The sequence below is a fragment of the Anopheles ziemanni genome, chromosome X (assembly GCF_943734765.1).
Source record: "Anopheles ziemanni chromosome X, idAnoZiCoDA_A2_x.2, whole genome shotgun sequence".
Lineage (NCBI taxonomy): Eukaryota > Metazoa > Arthropoda > Insecta > Diptera > Culicidae > Anopheles > Anopheles ziemanni.
In genome coordinates, this window is record NC_080707.1 from 9,745,074 (window position 1) to 9,769,007 (window position 23,934).

The 23,934-nt window shown below is 41.5% G+C and overlaps 1 protein-coding gene across 1 annotated transcript; it reads right to left on the minus strand.

Moving 5' to 3' along the window:
- Window positions 1-10,221: 10,221 nt before the first annotated feature.
- On the minus strand, window positions 10,222-12,420 carry LOC131291019 (uncharacterized). The gene is made up of 4 exons (XM_058320211.1): window positions 12,107-12,420; window positions 11,294-11,503; window positions 10,467-11,231; window positions 10,222-10,381 (listed from the first exon to the last, which is right to left on the minus strand). The coding sequence occupies exons 1-4, from the start codon at window positions 12,418-12,420 to the stop codon at window positions 10,222-10,224; spliced, it is 1,449 nt and encodes a 482-aa protein (XP_058176194.1).
- Window positions 12,421-23,934: the final 11,514 nt, after the last annotated feature.

Genomic DNA, 23,934 nt, shown 5'->3' on the forward strand with positions numbered 1-23,934 from the left:
AAGGAGCGATGGCCACCGGCAATTGAACTTTGTGCGCGGGGGAAAATCGGTCGGTCGACCGCAGTCACTTTTTAAAGGTTGCGCCATAAATCTCTATTAGCTGTAATCGGTGGTCGGCCCCCCTCTCGGATGGAACGGCAAAATCTGATAGATCATGCATGGCTACCCCGGGCTTGCCAAAGCCTCGGAAAAGGCAAAGTGTAATGTGTAATACAATATTGCTTTATTGATGACATTACAGCTGCGGCACTTTATTGTTTCGTGCTCTCAGCGAAGCTTTCGCAGCCTGGCAACCATTGTTCGCTCGTGAAGTATATTAGATCAGGTTGATTATTGTACAGCTATGACACGCAAAAACCAACAGACAAATTGAAGAAGGAAACCTCTAGTAAGGCAGGGATGTTGAATTCAGCTATAAAATGTTAAATCAAATGCGTATCAACCTTAAATTGGAATAGAATTTAAAAATGTTTAACACTAGGTTCACAGCATCTCTACCTTAGAAAAAACACAGAAAAAACCAAAAATATAAAATAGAGTTATATAGTTCAGAACAGTGCACTCATACTCTGTATAAAAGTAAAATTAAAGTAAAAGTTCTTCTTCTAAGTACCAAACATAGCAATATATAAATAGAAGATAAAAATGTGAAAATGTGTGTTTTTTATCAAGAAATAAAAATGTTTGTCATCAAATTCATAAAAAAACTTCATTTTTAATTTTTATTGACGTGTAAATTTGTGCTGTGCAATTCACTCCAAGTGTGAATCAAGTTTTTGTTAAATGTTTTCAAATCGGAATCTTTAAAGTTACAAAACTTCGAAAGAACACAGTAATTGAATAGGGTTCTTCTATACATGACACGCTTTTTTCGCAACCATAGCAAGTGAAATAGGAAGGGATATAAATGTCGATGGTAAAACATTCCGAAGTCATTTCAAACATAAGCCTATGCTTTACCCGAACCCGTTTGGAATTCGAATCGTAAAACCTAATCTTAGGCTGTAGCGATGGATAGCGGAGAGATGATGTAGTCCAGTGATTCCTGAAAGCAGGACTCGTGACCGAGAGTCAATGTTGTAAAACTTGTATTAACCCATTTCTAAATAGTATTAATACATTTTCTTAAACGGGAAATATCAATAAAAAGTGATATAAAATAAAATGTTTCAAAGTTTTCCTTTAATCAAAGATTGTCAGGAGAAATGAAACATACTAACCAACTACTTTTCAGGGTCCAATGGTTTTACTTGATTAGTAAATTGAATACTTGCGAAACTGGAATTAATTTAATTATTTTGCTAAAGAGTTTTTAAATTGTCTCGTCAACTACTTCATGACTTTTTGGATTTACTTTCGGATGAAATCGACATGGTAGAAAATAATGCAACTGAACTATATAAATTGTATTTTGAAGGTAAAAATTGACAACGAATATGTTATATGCGAAAATAACAAAGGAGCAGTCACCTGAAACAACGGACACCCAACGATGGATCAATTCTAGAATCTTTTAAGTGTTTTTTTTCGAGATGATGAAAAGTTCACTGAAGTCACGTTTATAAAATAGATCACTTTTGAGGGTTTTTAAAAAACATTTTTAAACGTTGCATATTTCAATCGTTTCAGAAAAAAGATCTTTTTAAATTCTGAAACTACCAGATAGTATTATTAAAAGAAAAAACATACATTGCTTATCACATTTGGATAATGAACATGAAAATACATGGTCAATAAGCTTTTAGAAAATTAAATTTAAATTATTTAGTTATAATTATGAAAATGATTACGTACGTAAAATATGTTTTACTGAAAATAATTGAGATGAATTGTAGTTTTAGCTAGCTACAAATACTATGAAATATTTGAATGGTAAAGAAGTTCCGTAGTTCATTTGACCATCTTCCATCGATGTCGGGCGGGGTTATAACTTGTCTAAAATCAAACGTTGAAATCGGCTCTTTTCCATTGCGTTTCTTAACGTGCGTAATCGAGCACACAAGAGGATACCTGAAGCAAACTCTCGCACACCGAGCGAACGGTGCTAATCCCTGGCCAAATCCCCTTCGGGAGGATTTTCGACCAACGTTGGTGATTTATCTATCGTTCTTACACTGACACACCGGCGGCTTGGCTCACAGACGCCAACCTCAAAAAAGGAGGTAAGTGAAACAGGCAAAACCTGTCCACCGAACATTATGGATTGCGTTAATACAATACAAAATACGTTTCGTCTGTGTTCCCGCATTGGCGCGGTTTTTTTTCGGACACGGACACTGAAGATGCCTTCCGTTCGCTGCGGCGGGCTCGATACATCAAATTTGGCAGCACCGGCATGTGCCCGGGTGTGTCGGGTTGTTCCAGTGGGTTGTTTCAGTGTGGTTGAGCTCGGATTGGTGCCGGGTTTGGTGCGCCCCCGCTGCCTTCCGTCCTTCGTCGGCTTCGTGGGCCTGCTCCTGTTTTATTTCAAGCTCGGGCTTCTCGGCGAACCTCCGGGGTGGAAATCCCGACACGCTCGGCTGGCAGCGCATAAATTTCCGCCGGCTGGAGGAGCCCACGAGCCCGGTGAGTGAGCCGGGGCCGAGTAAATTCATCTAAAATTCATATCGCGATGCTTTACACTCACCTTTTGCGCGACGGGCAACGCTGCCGAAGAAACCGACGCGGTGGGGGGGCGGCGAGAAATAAAAAACAACGAAAGCCCTAAAGACACATCGGGCAAATGGTTGAGTGCTTGGGCCCGTGTTGGTCCGGATGGTCCCACGAAAAAAGAGAAACGGCTAGAATACCGCGCCGTTGCCGTGGGAAGAATCCAAAACGACTAGTGCACAACACTTCGAAGTCTTCTCCGCGGCTTGAGATGCTACTTGATGATGTTTTTTTGTTTTTTTACGCGGGACGCGAGAAAGTGCACGAGTAGATATGCACGGCAGCATAAATATGTATGAAATGTCGCCGTACTTATTTCCAGCTATTAAATAGGTATACAGCAGTACACGCGTCGGTCGAGTGCTGCAACTCCTGGAGGAAGCAAGCAAGAAGTGGCAAAAAGCACGTCAATTATACCTAGTTTACAAACAGCGACAAGAAACAGAAAATGTTAGTACTGAAGTGATTCACATTATTGTTTGCTGTACAAATCAAATCAGAAAACCTTCGGGGTGTGCGTCCAGAGGTGAATAATACCAACCTACCTTTTTTGTCATTAATATAGAGGAGGAACAACTATCCAACCATTGCGGACTGGTTATGATAACACATACACTGAAGGAAAGGAGAATAGATCGATCCACATTAATACGATCGTAACCTACTGAAAAGTTGTGAAACTGATTGCAATAACATTCCAAACTGGAAAAAATACCTATTGGATATATGGATGTTAAAAAAAAAATGACAAAAAACAGGGTGATGCTATTCTTGGGGGAGGGAAACCTCTGAATCCTCAGTATATTATATCTCGCTATCCATATAAAGTTTTTGTGTCACGGTGTTTGTGTCTAAACTCCCCATAAACGGCCCTCCACATGGTTCTAAGCATGAGAATAGGTTTTAACATGTTGACTGCCATGGCTATCATTTTTGATAGCCAGCTGTCATTAGTTCTAAAAAGTTTTTGCTCCAGAAATAAATGAAAATGAAACATAAAAATTATAGTAATATTTAATATCAATTCTTTGGTAAGCTAAGTCTTTGCTTAGCCTTCAAAAACCATAGGAATAATAAATGTTATAAACTCATTTCATTAAAAAAGATTGTACTAAAAAAATGTGCTAAAAACGCTTGGTAGTCAACGTGTTAAACTATATTTCACGCCAGGAGACTACATTCATTTTTAAATAATTACAAATTTGTTTCTTCTTATATTGGTTTGTTTGTGTTGTTTACGTTCAGCTGTGCAATATGAAGAGTAAGTTCAACTCACAAGTATAAACGGCCATGGCAGCATGCGTGTTGGCAGAGCGTAATATGAAGGTGGAGAGTTTATGTAGAACAAACCGTTTCATTTCAATGAGAAGAAAAATAATATTTGCTTTTTGGTGGTGACAATAACAGAATGTGTTAAATTTCCGTATCGTGATATAAGTATGAATTATGTTTGCTTTGCACTATGATAAAATGTACTCACTTACCATTTTTAATTTCTTTTATTATTCTAGAAAAAGGATCAGATAATAATATCGCATTAGCCGTTCCGATATTTTGAACTGCAGCCATTTTATTGGATGGAAGAACATCACAATCCTGTCCTGCAGTTCTTATGCTGCCTGAAATTAACTCCGTATGGCGATTTCTTTAAACTTCACTTACTTTAACTTATTTCCTTCTATATGATTCTATAAATAATCGGTACACTTACTTATTTATTTGTTTATTTATTTATTTATTTCATTATTAATTGATTTATTGATTTATTTATTTGTGCTTTAATAACTGTATTCGATGAAATGTTAAATTTTGCAAGTACAAAACCGCCGGATGATACGATATCATTTATCGAACCAGTTTATGACTCCAACGAAGTTGTTAATTACCTAAATTTGCGCTGAAAACCAAATATTTCCAACGAACAAACATTATAAGGATAAAACGTTATCCTTTAAAAGTGTTTAAATATAAATTAAAACAAACTTGGATATGAATAAAGTAAACACAAATCAACATCCTAGTCGCTATCAGAAACAGGCGCGCCCAAAAAACCCGTGTGGGTCCCCGTGAACGGTCTACCGTCGTTTATCCCTCATCAATGTGCCGAGGATCGTTGACGGGTTTTTCGGCCCTTTCCACATCGATTGTTGGGTTTTTCATCGCTTACTATCGCATCCCTTTTACCAACCGTACCGTTCTTGCCCCCTCACCCGGGGCCTCCTTTTTCTTGTCATAGATTTGTTTTAGATTTTACCCTTCTTTGTGCCGCTTGATTCTTCAAACGGGGTTCGCTTCCGAAATCGATTTTCCCGTTGAAACACGCTTGTCACTCGCACGGTGGGTAAAGTTGTAAAAATATTGCTTCTGGTTGTGACTCACCCACATCGTGCGATGTTAACATCGTCGGTGCAAATATCCGAGAACAATTGCAAGAGGATTAAGCGTACAGGTAGTGGAACAAGCATTGAGCTCGACAACATCGAAACGGGGAAATTTCGAATTCGTTCAATAATTGATAAGGAAAGAAACAATACGAGAGTTTATACACAGAAATGTGTGCAATTGTGAGAACGGTGAACATAACTAAATGTGATTTTACCCGATTCCCAGAAATAAGCAAACATCCACTGGTAAAGGAGTCGAAAATAATTTGTCATATCAAAGCGAAAAGCTTTCTGCAAAAGAGAAAACAGAATAAGCTTAGGTTAATCGAAAGCGTCCAACCGCGTGCTAGACTTCAGCAGCACTAGCGCACCTTTAAAGACCGAACCAAACCATCGTTCCGCAAAGACGCTTCAGAAACGTTGCTCCAAAAAGCCGAAAAAACGATCAGCGGTGCATTAAACCGTAGAAGCGTGGTCGGGTAGGAAGCGATAGCGCGGGCTGTGCTTTGCATCATTGTGTAACACCCGTTGTCCGATAGCGCTCATCGATCGATTCCGCTCGTAATGAAGTTGAAGGCATGGGTGGTGGAACACCGGGAAAAGGCTGGCAGACGGTGTACGGTTTTCAGGTGGGCGGTGGAGCTGATCCGAGGAAGCACCGGGGAGCGGTGACTTGCACATCGCAAAAGCCACCGGAAGGCAACGGTTCGGGCCCCGGGAGGGAAAGCCGGCGGGACTGGTATTTTACATATTTGATGTAAAGGGGAAAACTTTTCACGAAAATCATCCACTTTAAAGGCGCCCCGCCCTTCCTCGGCCGGATCCCGGTTGACGATTGTTGGTGTTGTGATTATCGGCTACCGGAAGAGCGAAATCTATCTCTACGGGGGAGCGGGGTGAGCCGGTGGTTGGAGTGGAGCAGGACCCGAAGTGGAGAAGTAAGAAGCCAAACTGCCCTCGAGCTTTTGGGTGTTGAGTGAGTTAAGTGAATTTTCCCATTTGTGCTCCCATCCATCCATCGGTATCTTGCCTGCCCAGAGCCTGCAGCCACACAAGCTTACACAACTGCACACACACACACCTACTGATAGCCTGGTGTACCTACATGAAACAAAAGTCAGAGAGAATGTGACGAACGAGCGAAAATCACACTCAACAGTGGTGGAAAGCCACCGAATGGAGGCGCCTGGTAGTTGAAGGAGAGCGTAACGGGGTTGTCTTGGGCGGGAAGCGGCACGCGAGTGCTTCGATATAGGAGACGGTAATTGAAAGTAGGAACAATGAGCAGCCCGCGCTTTTGTTCAATCTTTGTAGAAGTAAATTAAAGGAATGTAAATTGATTTCTGTCAATTTAAAGTTCCATAAGTACAAGTCAGCGTTTGCAACAATATCATATGAACCTAGAATGTAATGAAAATAAAGTTGATTCCTCCAATTATCATTAAGCTTTAAAATATCTAAACGAAATTAGATCACTGAAGCAGCACTGACCATGTGTTTTAAAAATTGTAGAAACACGATTACTTAGTACTTTGACAGTGAATCATACACTTCAATAGCTAAAAACCTTGTACACTTTTTAATATTATTTGTTATCTCCTTGTTTGCCTACAATGCATATTTTTACTATAAAATTAATTACTAAATATTCGTCAGTGGAACTTTGAGGACAATTTCAAGGGAAAAAGAATAACTTAGGCTTTTTTCAACACAAAAGAGATTGCTTACAAACATTTTATACTGTTTTGCTTTTCGCATCTATGATGTACGGACTAAAAGGGTAGTATAATCGCAATTCCATTAGTCTACTCTTTGTTTGTCGCTTTTTTCATATTTTTGATTCATCTTTACTTTTATAATTCCCTGTATTTGTGTTGCACAAATCAAAAGCTGTCTATAACTTTCGGTAGTTTTTACAAAGAACAATTATCAATAACGTAGCAATTTAGGGGTTTTCATTAATTTTAACAAAATTACTAAATATTAGAAAATAGGAAGATATGTTCAGTTATGATATTTTATTTTTTTGTTATAGCTTAAACTTCGTACCATATCAGCTTAGGAAAATTCAAAATAATTTGTTGCCATTTCATTCCATATTTTCGCTTGTTCGAGCCAAACTTCTAATTTATATCCTTTATCCATTTATTATTCCTTCTGTGTCCTTCGAGCTAGCCACAAATTTACAGACTATTCTTAATTTATTTTAAAAAAAATTATCACCTTTGCTTTTATATACACCTTAAAACTTCGTCCCCCATCATCATTTCATCATCATCCGAGTTAATTCTTCTTTACCGATACGTGGAAAGGAGCCCAAAAACTACATTGTTACGATTGTTCACATAGATATGTCGTTACGTATGTATTATACCAGTGATTAAGTATGCGCTCAACGACATCAAACTAATTGTATTTAATTGTATGATAATGTTCAACCAATGAAAGAAAAATAATTGGTAAAGCTATTCATAGACAATGGCAGAATCATTATTTTTAATTACCAGCAAGATGCGACACACGTTGCGAATGGCGGCGATGACCGGAAAAAAGGGGAACGCATCGATAAGCGACGCTAATAAGCGTGTGAAAGCGAGAAAACTGAAAAGCCATCCGATGTGTGATCGATTTAGCGCTGACGAAAGCCGATGCTGAATTATTGATGCGTTACGAATTATACGACAGAGCGGACACTGATGTCACTAGGACTAGGGCAAAAGCCGGGCGAATCAAAAGAAAAGTCACGAAGATACTGATCAACTGGCGAAGAAAATAAAACCAAGATTATACGACTTCAACTGGTTCGCCCGAGCGTACCATGATGCGTATGTTCTAGCATAAACTTCAACCTTAAGCCGTGGGTTTTCTATTTCAATTCCTCCCCCTTCGGGCGGGTTATGTTTCAGCATCGGCGTAATTCCTTTTTTTTGTCATTCAACTTCTCAGCTGCTTGCTCAGCTCTTCTTTCAGTATGGCATTTTCTATTTAACGCCACCTCCCCCGCTTTGGTTTGTTCAAAGTTTATCTAGTGAAAAGTTATCTCCCGCGCCGTCCCGAAACAGTGAGCTGTGATCAACGCTGCCATAGTTACAGCGCTCTTCGGGGTATCTTTTTATATTCAATTAAAGTTTTGCTCCAGTACAGCTAGTAGTAGTTCGCCGCATGTGTCATGATGACTCCGGTAACATGCTCTCAGGAGATGGAAGAAAATCCAATAATAAATTATAAAAAAGAACTAACGCTAAAACTTAAACCAAGAAAAGAAACCAACAGAATAAAAAAGACGGATAGGGGAGAGGAATAACTTCGTACCATAGAAGGGTGATGTAATATGAATGGTAATAAAAATAAACGAAATTACCGTGAGTACCTACCTGTAATATTGCATCTGGGGAGTGCTCAATGTTCATCACCTTCCAGTATTTGCGGTTACGTTCACGACTTCGGTGCGAATAAACAGACCATATTCAAAGGCTACAGTGATAACTTTGAGTAACTTTGTTGAATAATGTTTGAAGGTTGACCAACGCCCTTGACAGCAAGTTTAAGAGAACATTAAAAGCGAAAATAATACTTCCTAGCGGTGCCGGCTTACCCGGTATTTCCCGGAAATTCTTCTCCAGTGATTTCCCTTCGCCGCACGCTTCCGGTTGTTAACTCGAAACAGCGGTCGCATTACAGGAGGAAATTGCTTCATGCTCGGTGGCACTCCCGGACTGGCCGATCCCGGAAGGCATGCACACCCTATCCGGCAAGCCACCTTCCAGTAAGTTCTCGCAAAGACGTGAGAAAGTCGCCGAACGAACGAACTTTACGTGAGGCGCCCTTAGGGGGATCGCAAACGGTGGTATCGGGTGTAAATAGATTTAATTTGTCCGCTGAGCCTTATGCCATCAACGGCAAGATGGACATGCCAGTGGAACTTCTTTGGGAATCGTTAAATGTTGGGAATGCGAGATGCTTCAGTTGCTTGGGAACAAAACGAGGCGACGATTGGATCAAAAAAAGACTGGAAAAAAATACAACTATTTTTTCAAATGACAATCTTTGAGCTGAATAGCTTAAATTTGGTCAAAAAGTAGCATTAGATGCATTTGTGATAAGATTTATTTGAAATTGAATTTATATTTAATATTCAAATACGCTCAAACTCAGGGCACCAGTTTATTGCAAGGCTGAAAAAGAACCCGAATCTACTTGCAGATATAATAAATGATGTTTTCTGTTTTGTGATAAAGTGATTTTATTTTATGTTTACTGAAGTATCGATTTATTATCCTGACGAAACATAAGATAACATATTTCAATGTTTAAGTTTTGTTTTAATACTTATTTTCATTGAGTTTTGTGCATTAGCAAGATATTCGTTCATTCGTTGAACTTTAAATCATTCTACAATTATTTTACCGAAGCAAAGTTTGGCGTACTTCCAGTAACAAACATAATTCAGCCTTAGGAAGCTTTGCTTAGGGTTTTAAAGGAATATAAAACTGCAATCCTTAAAAGGAGTTATTCTGCATGCAATGTAAGAATATTATTTTCGACAAAATAACTCGAGACCGGCCAATTTTAGACCAATCAGTGTTAAAACGCGAACAAAAAGCCCAGTAAAGGTGTTAGAAGCACCCAGATATTGAACACCTACTTTAACAGATCCAGCTTACGATTAAGGATCTAGTGAACTAGTCATAAATAAAAGATGTTTGTTGTTTTTACGTTGTTCTTAAATTTTCTTAACGTTAAAATATTTATCTCAAAACTTTAAATCTCAAATGTTAGATGTTTGTTGTTTATACGTTGTTCTTAAATTTTCTTAACGTTAAAATATTTATCTCAAAACTTTAAATCACTAGATGTTTGTTGGTTATACGTTGTTCATAAATTTACCTTACGTTATAATAATATCTCAAAACTTCAAATATACTAAGACACGAGCATAATCTAGGACTTTTGATGCAAGTTCCAATATTTCAGATGATGATTGTGATAGAATAGAGGTGATTCTATCACAAGATTAAACAAACAAAGTAAGTCAAATTGTAGGAAAAGGTGTTTATCATTCTGCTGCAGAATTTTCAACATAGTTTATTTAGCTCATTTCGCTTACAGAAGTAACTAAATGAATGAATGAATAAATAAATAAATATAAAAAAGGCGTTGCTTAGGCTTGTCTTTACGCATTGCTGCTTCAGCTTCTTTTCGACTTGGTCGGCTGTCCGGGGCAAGGATAAAGTTTGGAGCAGTTCCCATTGCCAAGTCCCACGAGAGTGGCACTCAGGCACTTGAGTGCGAACGTCGGTGAGCTGCACGAAGCGGTCTTGCATCCAGCGAGCCAGCTTACGCCGAAGCTGGAAAAGACGGCAAGCAACCGTGGTGAGCAGCTATGGTAGCCGTACCGTATTGGTGCTCGGGGAAATAATGAGTAGTAGTTACCTCCAAACACTGATCCAATAGCCGTGGATGGTGGTGATGGTGCGGGAGAATCGGTTTGCCCGGCACAGCGATGCTGGTAGGCAAACGTCACGGTCCGGACTGGAGCCGACCACCACGTCGATGGAGTCGAGCACGTACGCAGCCAGTTGGTTCTGCTCCCGCACGGTGTCGGGAGTGGTGGTGAGGTCCGGAAGGCCGCGCACGAACCGGCGTTGCTCGTCCTCCTCCACCTCGATCTCCGGCGTCGGTAGTACCATCATGTCCGACTTGCTCAAGGTAATGCACATTATCACCTGGAGGATAAACATGCCGAACGAGAGGTAGGCCAGCGTTGTAAGCGCGATGTCGAACAGATCCTTCAGTCCGAGCGAGCCTTTGTCCAGCGACTTATCCTCGAACTCGAACACCGGATGATGCTGGTGAAAGCGACGACGGTAACCAACATCCCCACGGGACGCCTCGTACTCGACCGTTTCGCCCTCCAGCAGGTCACGGTGAGTCTTTGCCGGTGGCGCCGGGTGTAGACCGTGCCCTCGGTAGTAGTTGGCTGACGCCTCCGAGCGTAGGTTCCGCTCGCCGTTCATCGCCACCGGATCAGGCTGAACGGCGTACCCCGTGATGATACCTTCGTCGAAGTACTCCTCCTGACCGAGCCGTGTGGTCATAGTGGGCCTTGCATCAGCATGCGCACTTTCATTGCCACCGCCGCCATTCGCCTTCGCCGATGCCAGGAAGTTCTCATAGATGTCGTCGAGTGTGGTAGTTCTGATATCACGCAGAGAAGGCATTAGCATCCGAACAAAGCTTACATCCGGAGGGATACCTACTTTGTAAGCCACTCCTTGTAGCCGGTGGAACCCTGATCGTACAGCATGGTGTCCATTGAGCTCCGCGGTGAGCCGAGCAGCATCGTCGCCGAAAAGTTCGCCACGCTCGACGGCGAGCTCATCCGCTTCGAGAGCAGCGGCTGCATTGGGTACGAGTCGAGAATCTGTTTCGCGAGGAAACCTTTGCAACGATACAGGTTGATCATGGTGCTATAGTGAAGAGACTGTGAGAATGGAAAATTCTAACGGCGTAGATCTAGATCTATCAGATCCCATTCACTGGAGCTAAACCCGTTGCTCCAGCAGTATCATTTTACTCCGATACGGATCTTGGGGTAACTTAAATACCGGATAATTAAACTAGTTTCTAATTCAACTCAACCTTCCCATAACCTTCGGGAAAGGCCACCTCTCCCATCGCTCCCAGAATGATCCACTTATCCGCGCCACGTCTTCAGCACCTCGAGCCACCTGTTTGACTCCAACGTCTCCATCCCTTCGTTTCGTTTCACGGTCTGCTTGACACATACCTCAGTAATAACTCAACGGAGACACTGGAGGGGACCTAAATTCGATGCTTACTTTTGTACTTACTACAAAATTGGAGAGGCACTTTTACCGATGCTTATCTTAACTTCGTATCCTCCTCCATATTCTGGCACATGAGAATTGACTAAATAAATAACTCTTAGGCTGTTATGCTTTTAAAACAGGTAGTTATGCCATAGAGGACAAAGCAGATTTTGAATAGGCTGGATCACTTTGGGAACTAAATGGAACATATTCGACTCCAGAGCTGACAACCTAACTTACCGATGAAATCCAAGGGTAGAAAGTGCACTGGCGTAGCTCGCGTCGGTATTCTTCACCTCACCGGAACTCGCGTTGTTCGCCGCCGTTGGAAGCGACAACCCTTCAGAGCGACTTTCGACTCCAAAATCTTGCTGCGTTGCGGCGGAACCGGCTCCGTCCAGTATCAGGTAGGCGATCGGCATCAGCTGTTCATCCAGAATGCCATCGGCGGATATCATCAGACTCGACTCGTCCGATGCCAGCACACCGATCTCCAACGGTGCCAACGCCACCAACAGCGCCATAACACCGAGCGGGATCTTCATCGGTGACATGTTCACTCTCGACTGATGCGAATTCTCCAGCTACCAACGGATTACCTTGCGTCAGTCTTACTTTAGCCAGCCATCGTCATCGAACGTGGCTTGAATTGTGGCGTAACATGTCGATGTGCCCGCTTTCTGTCCCCATTCTGAGGTGCATGTGCAACGGTGCATCCGTTTGGAACCGGGCGGTGGTCTTCTTTCTTCCCACACCGTGATGCACATTCTCTTTTGCGTGTCATTATGTGCGCGTCCGCCTTATGTTTGTACACACCGAGCTATCGTCAATCTGGTTTGTTCCGGTGATCAACATCAAATCTATGTCTAGTCTCTTAATTTATTCAGTTGACGCACACGGCAAGCTTGAAAGTTTTAATCGAAACCTTTTAGCATGAAACTCTCATACACTGTGCAGAACGATAAATGGAACACCAGTGAAAAAAACAATTATCTGACATTGCGCTCAGTTTTAGAATATTTTGAGTGGATAACAATGAAATTCGTTTATCATATCTGCAAAAGTATAACATAAACTAGGTCATTTTACAGTAAACCTAAAGGAACAGATGTGAGGTTCATTCTAAAACCAACTGAGTCCAACGCTTTTCCTCAATTGTAGATGTCTAACAATAAAAAAAACCTAACAAAAGTATTCCAGCGGTTCCAAAGTGTTTACAGAACATTCACAAAACTCGCAAACTGCGTCTAGACTTTTCAAAACCTGCAAATTTAGATTTTAAATTTTGTTGCTATATACTCTTCCCACTTAAATAAAATGCGTTGATAAAATATGCTTACGATCGTTACTGTAAGTTTGGCTAACATATTTAGTAAAAATAAACTGTATTGTTATGCGGTTAAAAATATACTATTTTATTATGATGTCTGTCCAATCCCTGAAACTCGTTCGCCATGAAGCAAGTTATAAAAAAATATTTAGTTTTGAAATTTAGTTTTTAGACAATATAGTTTGAAAATATAAGACACAGAAATAGGAAGAAATAGAGCGATATAGTTGTAAAAAAGATAATAGAAACTGTGACAGGCATCAACAAAATGTCATATAAACTTACAGAAATAACATTAAATGTAAAACGTCTGAAAATAATTTAACAAACCAAGAATTGAATCTGAAAAACAACTGTTCAAATTTATTTGCAGCTGGCAAAATAATTCGTTATTCAACTTTAAATGATTACACCGCTTGATGTCCGATTTTCAAGCTCATTTTTTTTACACAAACACAAATGTGGACAAAGAAGATATGGTAAGCGAAATACATTGTTATCAATTCTTAGTACCCTAAAACCAATCAAAGTCAGACAATTGTTCTTACTTCTGTCGTCGAATGTACCGTTTTGCTCAGTGTACTTTACCGTTTTGCACAGTGTACTCTCAATGAAAGTACGAAAGGGGTTCAACAGTCTTTCTTACCACAATCTGTTCTTACATAAAATTATTACGCGCTCTTTTGAGTGGTTGATTAATTCATTGTGTTTTATTCCTCTGACTGATTACTCTGCATGAAGGCTCTAATTTGTAGTCCTCGACGAATTTCCGGTTTGTAAAAACACTCTTCTTAACGCTTATGGCAGCGTAACTAATACCTTAATATCTTCTGAGAGCTGAAATAAGAGAAAGCCATAGGTCGAAGTAGGGTCGCTATGAGGCTAGAGGATTGTGAGCGGAACGGCAAACGAGACCGCATCCTTAAACACTTGAACGTGGTAGGCAACAATGATAAACACGTAATCCAAGCTGTTACAGTTCTCACGATGGTGGGAAGGGCGCCCAGTAAAAGTGCAGGCCACCCCACCAGCGTGGCGCGATGTTCCTTATGTTCATTAGGTGTAAGATAATTGTACATTTATCATCCCACATCAAACACCTTCGCCTTGAGGAAAAAAACCTTGGAAGCATCTCGCGCTCCGCGTCCGTCGGGGGAGGGTGACGAAGCAGCAGGAAACGTTTTATTCACGCAATAAACCGCGGGAAAACGCCCTGTTTTCCCGGCGCTGACGTGACCGACCTCCGGGGGCGTCGCGCGGGTGAGCGGACGGCGGTGGTTGAGGTTGGTTATTGGTGTTTATTGGTTCGGAGACTTCGGCGGTAGCCATTACGGTTGCACATTACTTTGCTTCTCCTCTTCGCTCGCTACCTCGCGCTCTTTCTCCCCCCTTCCACAACTCCATCGAAAACTCAAACCCCGGCGCACCATCAATCCCGGCCCTGTGACAGAATCAATTTTTCTTCCTCTTTTGAATTTTCCGAGATTCATGGTTGCGTGCTCACTTAAATTGGATAAATAGCATTACCCCATCCCCGCCGGGGTGGAAACCCCGCTGCTGGTGGATGCATCTTCCGCGGCAAGACCCCGTCGCATAAGTTTTAAAGAAAACTGCACGCCATAACTGCCTCCCGGTTCGACGGATTCACATCGTTCATCTTTCGGATTTATCTCTCTTTCTCGCCCTCGCCCTTTCCCGTGCTCTATTTCCCTACAGTTCTTGAAAATGGTGCGTCGGGAGGATGCACGATGATAGGAAACTTTATTCATTCGAACCACCATAAATTACAAACTTCGAAAATAAAAATATATGGGAAGTGTTTTGGAAATGGGATTGAAAAATTGAATCCGTCAAGCAATTTGTGCGATTACCACCACCAAGGTCCTCTAATATCAACGACAAAGCCAATAAGAACAATAGCAAGCGTTTCAACTAATTTTCTTGGTGTAAGGACTGTCTTGGTAATGCCTGTAATACTTTTTCCCTATGTGTAAATGGATTGTTAGTCCTCTCACACAGAGGAAAGGCCGGTCTCGGTTGGGATTCAAACCCATGCCAACATGCTGCTTTTCAAAAATAAAAAAAATTAAACACTATTAACAAACTAAAACATTTTATTCTAATAGAAAACAGATCGTAAACAGAGACAGATTACGAGTTAAGGTAAAACAAAAAATACGAAGTGCGTAACTTTTTCACCTCCCAAATGTTTGTTGACATTTTTATAAGATAAAACAATGCACTTACACCATTTTTAATTTAAATTTAAATTGTCCCGTCTGCTTTAATCAATTCCCAAAAGTGAACTCTTTCCATATACGTCAAAGAATTCACACTTTTGTTCTTCTTCAAAAAGCTACGAAGGAGTTCTAGAATTGATCCTTAGTTGTTTGTTTGTTGTTTCAAGTGAAAACAGATTTTTTGTTCAAAACATTAAAGTCACTTTTTATTATTAAAATACAATCCAAATAGTTCCGATGCATCATTCCCTACCTTTTCTAAATCATTCGAAAGCTAATTCAAAAAGTAATCAAGTATTGAAAAAGATAAATAAAACATTGCTCATAATAATTAATACAATTACAGCTTTGAAATTTGTAAAAAATCATGAAATGATTTCGTTGTGCAAAAAAAAACAAACAAAAACAAAATAAGTTGCTCTTGGTTTTAAGAAAATAACACAATTTGTTAAATTAAGCGTCAGTTTAATTAAAAAATAAACATTGTGAAACATTATTTCAATTAATTCAAATTAATTTATTAATAAGGCTCACTAAAATCAATGGAACGTATTCTAATTTGAAAACATTAAAAATTATTTCTCTAGCAGTTATCTTCAAATTCCTCGATGGGTTTTTTTTTCATCCAGCACTGTAATAGTGTGGCTAAATGCTGCGGGATGGTGCTCAGATTGCATGTCCTGGCACACGCGGGCGTCTGGTTTCACGCCGGGCCAACTGCTAAAACTCAGCAGCCCGGTGGGAGGATGCCGGTCGGGGTGTTTCCTTTCTTCCGAATGATTTGCACTCCCTTCGACCACTTTTCCTTTTGCCCCGGGGAGGGTAAGTGGTAAGTGGTAAGAACAGCGCGTGACATGATAATAGAGATCCTATGGCGCTGGTTTAATGCCTTTCTTTCCGCAAGGTAAACCGCGGGTGACCAACGCCCCGAGCGAAGGGCGGGATGCTATCGGGGGGTGGGGTGCCAAAGGGGAGCCTTTGGTGGAAAGCGAATGTACATTAAGCGTTAACGAGCGGCCCCTTTTTGCAGGTACCTTGGATGTGCCTTCAAAATACCGTACTTTCTGCTTTCTTTACTCGCTCCGTATCTTCTCGTCGTTTATCAGGCTTCAAACACCCTTGCTTACGATCAGTTGTTGCCTCTTTCACACCCAATTTTTAGAATACATCCTTTTCTTGTTATTTTCCAAATATTCTAACTGTTTGTCCTCCTTTTCGATTTCTCTTTTACGCTTGTAGATAGTTATCACACCACATTTGGTAGTAAATCATCGTTCACCACAGGGGTCGGCAAAGTGCGGCTCACCAATTTTTACAACAACAAACAAACTAAAAATAATCTCTTATCGATAAAAATCTTATCGAATTTGTTAACGAAATCACATTTATTTCTTCCTAAAAATATTTGTTGAAACTGTTGAACGTGATGTTTAATACCAGGCAACTTGCAAAACCTTTATTAGGCTTTTTGATTACTTTTATCTCGTCATAAAAGATGGTTCACAATATTCAAAACTTCTTTGAGCTTAGATATTTTAATGACTGAGAGAGAACTATTGATACGGTAACATAATATAAGTAAATTATTAATCTGAAATATAATTAAAAAAATAAATGATAAGAGAAAAAAAGAACAATATGTTGGAAAAGTACTAAATTTAAAAAGATAATATAAAAACGTATAAATTATTTTCTTTTTCATCATCTGACCTCGTTTTGAAAACTTGTGCCAACCCCTGGTTTAGTTTTACTTGAAGGAACGTTACAGAATAAAACCAATCATTTTCGGGAATATTAACATGCATCACGCTTATTAACTTTGGATTACCATCGGAAGTTAACATGAATACAATCAATATTTGTTGAAACCCAAACTTTCTTTAAACATAGATGTTACTAAACACAAGCACAATAACGTTTAATAATCTGTGTTCTTAAAAATAAGTTGGTGGACTAGTAACGTGATAAAATGTCTCTGTTTAGGAGCACGAAATTGTTTCTCAAATTATGAAATAATATACTTGATAAGCAGAAAACAAGTCCTTTAGCATACTTCCAAAATATTTCTTCGAATAATTAAGAATTTCATGGGGGAATTAAAGACTTTGTATGTATAAAAGAACCTAATGGTTTCTTAAGTGCTTTCAAATGTATCAAACATACATAGAAAAGTGGTAAGTTTTTGGAATGATAGGTTCCATTATAATTTTACAAAACAGGAGACAACTATCCAAAGATCCTTCCATGCGAGCGAAGATCCGTAAGCGGCGAACTCGAGTCACCGATTGAAGTCTTCCTCGAGAGGCGAACTCCTCGGCCGAAGATCGTCCGGACACCAGCACGAATGCCCTCCGTCCTTCTCTGGCGACCGTTGTAGCATGTTATTGGTCCACCGGTTCAAGTACCACCTCGCATCGATCGATTGGGAAGAAGAAACATTATGGGATGCTGGCGCGGGATACGCGAATGCCTGAGCGAGAGCGTCTGAAAACCCGGTTTCACTTCAGACATCGCGGCCCTGAGGTGCAGGGGTACGGTTATTTTTTACGTTTTCCTCTTTAGCACCATTAGCCACTGCGGGACAGCCTTGCAAGACTTCCGAGATACCTGCAGGACCGGTGCCGGTGGTGGGTTCATAACCGTTTCGTTGGCACGGAACCGGACAAACTTGCGGCGATGATGAATGACGTGACGGTTGCGATTGGTCTGTCGGGCCAAGCCGGGGGTCGAACGAAAAGGACCACCGGATCCACGACATCAGTCGACTCACTCTGGCCCATCTCGGCCTCTGGGTGCGTCTGTTTACTTTCTTCTTTTCCGTCTTCGGAACTCCAAACGACTCCATAACCATTCATCCCTGAAGGCACGCGATGACCAGAATAGCTTACGGCGGTTCACGGTTCACCACCAGCGGCCAGTTGCGGGCGAGCAATTATCGGATAATTACCTCAAACAGCAGCAACACTTCGCGCCGAGCAACACGGTCTTTAACAGGGAGTGCGCTATAACTGCATTGGGAGTGTTTTTTGTTATTGTCAGTTGGTGTACGCGTGACAACTCGACCTCGTGGAGATCCTGAAGTTTTGGTGGACCGTCACCATAAGTGCATTGTGTTTCTTTGTCTTCCTCTTGCTCTCATTTAGGATCATACATTAAGGCAATAAAGGTGATTCTTCAATGATCCTACCATTTCCCCATCTTATGGCAAGCGATCGTGACGATCTTCGCGTTAAAATGTACAATGTTTACTAACATTTTTTGGTGAAGTGCAAACTCTCTAACGCAAAACAGTGAAATGGACAGTTTAACTCTCCTGAATGAGAAGTATAGGCACAAACCTGACTCTGCTGGCCGAGATAGCGGAGATCCGGCGCAACACCGCTCTTGCGTGACTACGCCGGACAACGAGTCAGAAGACAACTCCAGTGACTGTTGCTTCAACGTGGTGCCGCCGGAAGTGGAAGTGGCTCCCGCGATGCATCAGAAGCCGCTGCCGAGTTTCTACATCGAACGGCTGCTGCAGCCGGCAACTTCGTCGGCTCAAAACGGTACCAAGGAAACGGTGCGGCGTCATGCCCGGGACTCCAGCACGGTGACGTCCGAGTCTAGCTCGAGCAGCCACCGTTCGTCTCCGGTCTCTGCCGGCCAGACGTCACCCGCTAGCGAGCGAGACTGGTGTGTTTCTCCGTACAGCCTTAAGCCCGACCCAGCTCACGGTACAAGGTTGGTTGCGGCACAGGACGCAATGGCTAAACCATCGAATCATCCAAAACCGCCAGCGGCAGCCATGCACGATCAAAGTGAGCCTCGATCAACTACCGTGTTTATTGCCTGGCCAGACGGGGAGGCTCGGGGCGTCAACTTCAACCGCTTGCAGAGGGAGCTACTGTCCCACCACGGCCTATTCTCGTACGGTAGTTGGATACCAGAACGGGGTACCACCTCGCTGCAGGAGTTCCAACCGCATCAGTTGGACCTATCTCTTACTTCAATAGCTGGCGCCGGTGCCGACCGTCAGTACTTCAACATGCAAGGCAAGTCTACAACCAGGAATATTCTACATGTTGCTTTGGAATTTTCCAAACAGGGTTTAACTAAGGCCAAATATTCCATTCTATCTCGTCAAGCAAAGTTTAAGAGTGTAGAGTTAGTACGAGGGTTGCCTTTTAAGTTTCGGGATTTGGAAAAACTGGTGATGCAATCTGTTAATTAAAAATTTTATCTTAAAGCTTGGCGTTTTTGAGGTTATACGTACTCAGAACGTTTTGACATACGAACGCTATTTGTGTTGTTAAAAAAATGTTTAAAGGTTCAATGTCCGCCAAATTGTAGAATTGGGTCGTGGGCATTTTCGTGCGATTAATTTTTGCAACTTTTGACGTGAATCGACACAGCAGTAGTGCATGAATGAACTTAATTCAACTTTTGGTGATGAAGCTCCATCAATGATCAGTATTTATCGATGGTTTGGAGATTTAAATCGTGGTTGGAGTTCACTCCAAGATGAATTTCGTGAAGGTCGTCCAAAATCAGTTGTCGTTCCGAAAACAATTGATGCTGTGCGTGAACGGATATTGCAAGATCATCATGTGACTTTTTGTGAGATAGAGACAACCTTAGGTATTACTGGGACCAGCATATACTTAATATTGCATGAACATTTAACTGTCAAAAAAATTTGCTCGTGTTGGATTCCACACAATTTGTCAATCTCTCAAAAAAAGACTCGTGTCGATTGGTCGGAAGAAATGCTCGAAAAATACGATTGCGGTGCTTCAAAACTCGTCTTTAATATCGTGACAGGTGATGAGTCGTGGATTTACGTGAATGAACCCGTAACTTAACTGCAATCGACTGTATGGGTGTTTCAAGATGCGCCGAATCCAACCAAAGTTGTTCACGCACGAAGCACTTCCAAGCAAATGGTCGCATGTTTTTTCGGAAAAACTGGATATATCGCAACCAAACCTCTAGAACAACGCAGAACAGTCTATTCTGAGTGGTACACAACAATTTGTTTGCCAGTTGTCTTCCTAGAAATCAGGAAATTCAACCGCTTTCGACGGATCACCCGTCACCACGACAATGCGAGCTCTCACACATCGGCTCAAACAACTGTATTTTTGAGTACTCAAAACATCGATTTGATGAGTCATCCGCCATATAGTCCTGGATCTAGTACCAAATGACTTCTTTTAATTCCCGTACGTAAAAAATAAACTGAGATTTCAACGTTTTTCAATACCTGAAGAAGCGAAGATCTCTTAAAAAAGACTCGTGTCGATTGAAACTTTAAACATTTTTTTAACAACACAAATAGCGTTCGTATGTCAAAACGTTCTGAGAACGGATAACCTCAAAAACGTCAAGCTTTACGATAAAATTGTTAATTAACAGATTGCATCACCAGTTTTTCCAAATCCCGAAACTTAAAAGGCAACCCTCGTATAATATCTACGGTCTTAAACAGACGATGATGGTACATGTGGAGCACGTCCTTAGTATTTGGAATTCAACATTATTTTCTACGAAAAGCTTACAATTTGGTTTCAAATCCTTCCCAAATCTTTCATACATGTTCTCATCAGAGTACTCTTGATTTTTGCAATCACAGACCCCGAAGCAACAAATAAGTTAGTCTTCCTATCAGCCCTGAGAGGTGAAGATAATATTTGAAGCCAATAATTATTGATTTACACACCCAATAATAACCCAACTGAACGAAATTGCCCAAGAAGTTATAAACGAGTATCCTTGCACAGTCGATCCAAACCAAAGGAACATGTAAATTGTCACGGCACGATGGTGATGCCTTCAGCTTTACCGCCCGCACAATCTGTTAACTGCCATATCACAACTAGCACTTGACGCCATCCGTTCCGTGCCAGCTCTGTTGACTCGGTTGACGAATTGTCACATTTAGGAACTTGTCGAAATTTGTTCCATGAAATGAACAAAACGAGACCCAATTCGCCTAGAGTTAATCGTCTGAAATGAGCGAAAAGCGATGAAACGTACGAAATAGTTCTGCACTGACCCTAGCTGACCTTTCAGAGATTGAGATGTACAAGCAAATAGAGACAACTAACATGCGTAAACCTTAGGGTAAACAACACCTTCTGCGGGAGACCTTTCCTCCAGCAGCTCCATTGTGACAGTATTGAAAAGTAAAATAACTAACATTGGAAACCTGTCGAACAGAGCAGGTTACACGTCTGCCTTTTAACGAACGCGATCTGGATGTCTTTGTCAGCTTGGATGAGGTGGGAATTGGGTGCCTGCAGGACAACAAGTGAAGTTTCTTCTTGCTCATGTTTATCGCCGACACCATCCGAAGACGTCGAGAAACATATAAGCCTCCTCGTTATAAAATCCGATCAATCAGCATCTGTCAACATATCGGAACTTTTGTTTGTGCACAGTTTTAGCAGCTGTGTACGAGTTCTAATTGACCAGGCATGAGCTCAATAGGCGTCGCCGCAACACAACACACCGATTACGAACGGTTCGATGCTAGTTCCACGACAAGTCCTCCCTGTTTGCTCACCATCAACGATCGGTGCAGTGTCACGACGTCGCGAGATGCTAACTTCCACCATTCCGCCCAGGCTACACCTGGAGCACGATAAATATATGGCAAACATGGATCGGAAACTGTTTAATAATGCTGTCTTCGGCTGCTGATGCTGCTGCTGCCTGGGTGCTGGAACGATCCATTCCGGGAAGCGCAATGGTGCGCGAGCAGCGAGGGATGCACAGACAAACCGATAATTTGACACTTAGGTACGGTTAATCTATCCAATGGGAACCTAACACAAGGCCCCGGCTTGCTCTGTTTGTTCTCGGCTCATTGAGCTGTGGAATTTTGTGAGGTGTTAATTTCGGTACCTCTTTACCCGGCTGAACGGGTTGTTTTCTTTTTCTCTGTCCTGCCCTCCTCTACTCTTTGCACAGCCTCTGCCCATCTTCCCCGCTGGGCCGATAGACGTCGTTGATTTTTCCTTTGTATTGATTATGCAGACACTGACTCTTTGCCAGTGCCGTAAGTGGTAAAAATCACACTAACTCTTCTGTTGTGCGCGTTTAATTTCACTCTTGTGAGCCATCCACGGTCTTTGAATCCTCTCTGTGATTCTCGTAAGATGAATAAAGGAAAATAATGGGAAGAAGAAAACTAAATTTCTCATCAAGAGCATCGAGCGTGAGGCAATCAATTCATTTCTATAGGTAAACAACAAAAAAGTCACACTTTACTTTAACAATCGGAGTCTTTCAGTGCCGTCACAACCCGTTTTCTGTTCTTACATTAAAATGATGACTCCTTGAACTGGTTGAAAATAGGTATACGTAGAAAAGACCACAAAAGTGAAGAAGGGTGTGAGATCAATTAAAGTTAAAGCAAAATAGGACCTTTTCAATTTTTGAATCTTTTCAAACTAACCAAACTAAGAACAACTATAATAGCCCATAAAAGAAGCAAATCTGATGAATCAATCATGGTTTTTAAACATCCCCGAATATCCTAGTCTAGTCGCTGAGAATTAATAATAAAACATTGGTTTATATACTTACGTATTTAGAGCAAGTTCTTCAAATTGAATTAGCAGAAGAATTTTGCGTTTGAACAAAATTACACGAAATATTTCCGAACCAACTTAAGTCAACCATGCTCAAAATATCTTACTATCGCGTGTATTTCAGTATCTTATCCAGAAGATCCAGAAATCTGAAGAATTATGTGCAATATTTCTTTGGTTTGAAAAAATATTTACTATCCTCATCTATCTAGAGAGAAAGGAAACTATGGAGAAGCTGGAATAAGCATTCCGTATAAGCAGTACTACAGATTATTCATTTACATCGGAACTTTGCATAACCTGCCTAAGCAATAGAAGCGTATCTTCAGGCACATTAAATCTGTGAAATCAGATACCGGTAGTTAGACAGGTCTCTTTTTAGCACTCTGCATAGCTACGTAGCGAAAATCAATTGCGATCGTATATTGAAATGTCCTATCAGATATTAGAACAGTCCAGGAAATAACATCTCCACACCAACGCACACTCTCTTCCAGGTTCCACCCTCAGTAAGCGCTACCGGAAGCAAAACCGGGAGCGGAAACCACGGCAGGCGTACAGTGCGATGCAGCTCGAGCGGCTAGAGGACGAGTTCAAGCGAAGTATATACCTGAACGTGAGCAAGCGCTTCGAGCTGGCCCAGTGTCTGGGGCTGAGTGAGACGCAGATCAAAACCTGGTTCCAGAATCGCCGCACGAAGTTTAAAAAACAACAGGACTCGCGCAACAAACGCGAGCAACGGCAGCACGCCCAGCTTATAGCCCAATGGTTGTTGCAGCCGCAGCTTTGCGGTGACGTTGGCGCTGGCCAGTTTCATTCAAGAACGCGACTTCCGGTACTGTTGCCTCCGCGCCCGGTGCTGCATCACTCGACGCTGATGCCCTCGCCCTATCTGCTGCCTGCTCCAGTGCCGTCCCAACA

Excerpts from the sequence above, each read along its gene's own strand:
- LOC131291019 (XM_058320211.1), bottom strand. The coding sequence starts at position 12,420 with ATGTCACCGATGAAGATCCCGCTCGGTGTTATGGCGCTGTTGGTGGCG. Across the intron at positions 11,504-12,106 it reads TCTACCCTTGGATTTCATCG|CACCATGATCAACCTGTATC; the intron begins GTAAGTTAGGTT and ends TCTTCACTATAG. Across the intron at positions 10,382-10,466 it reads TATTGGATCAGTGTTTGGAG|CTTCGGCGTAAGCTGGCTCG; the intron begins GTAACTACTACT and ends CGTCTTTTCCAG.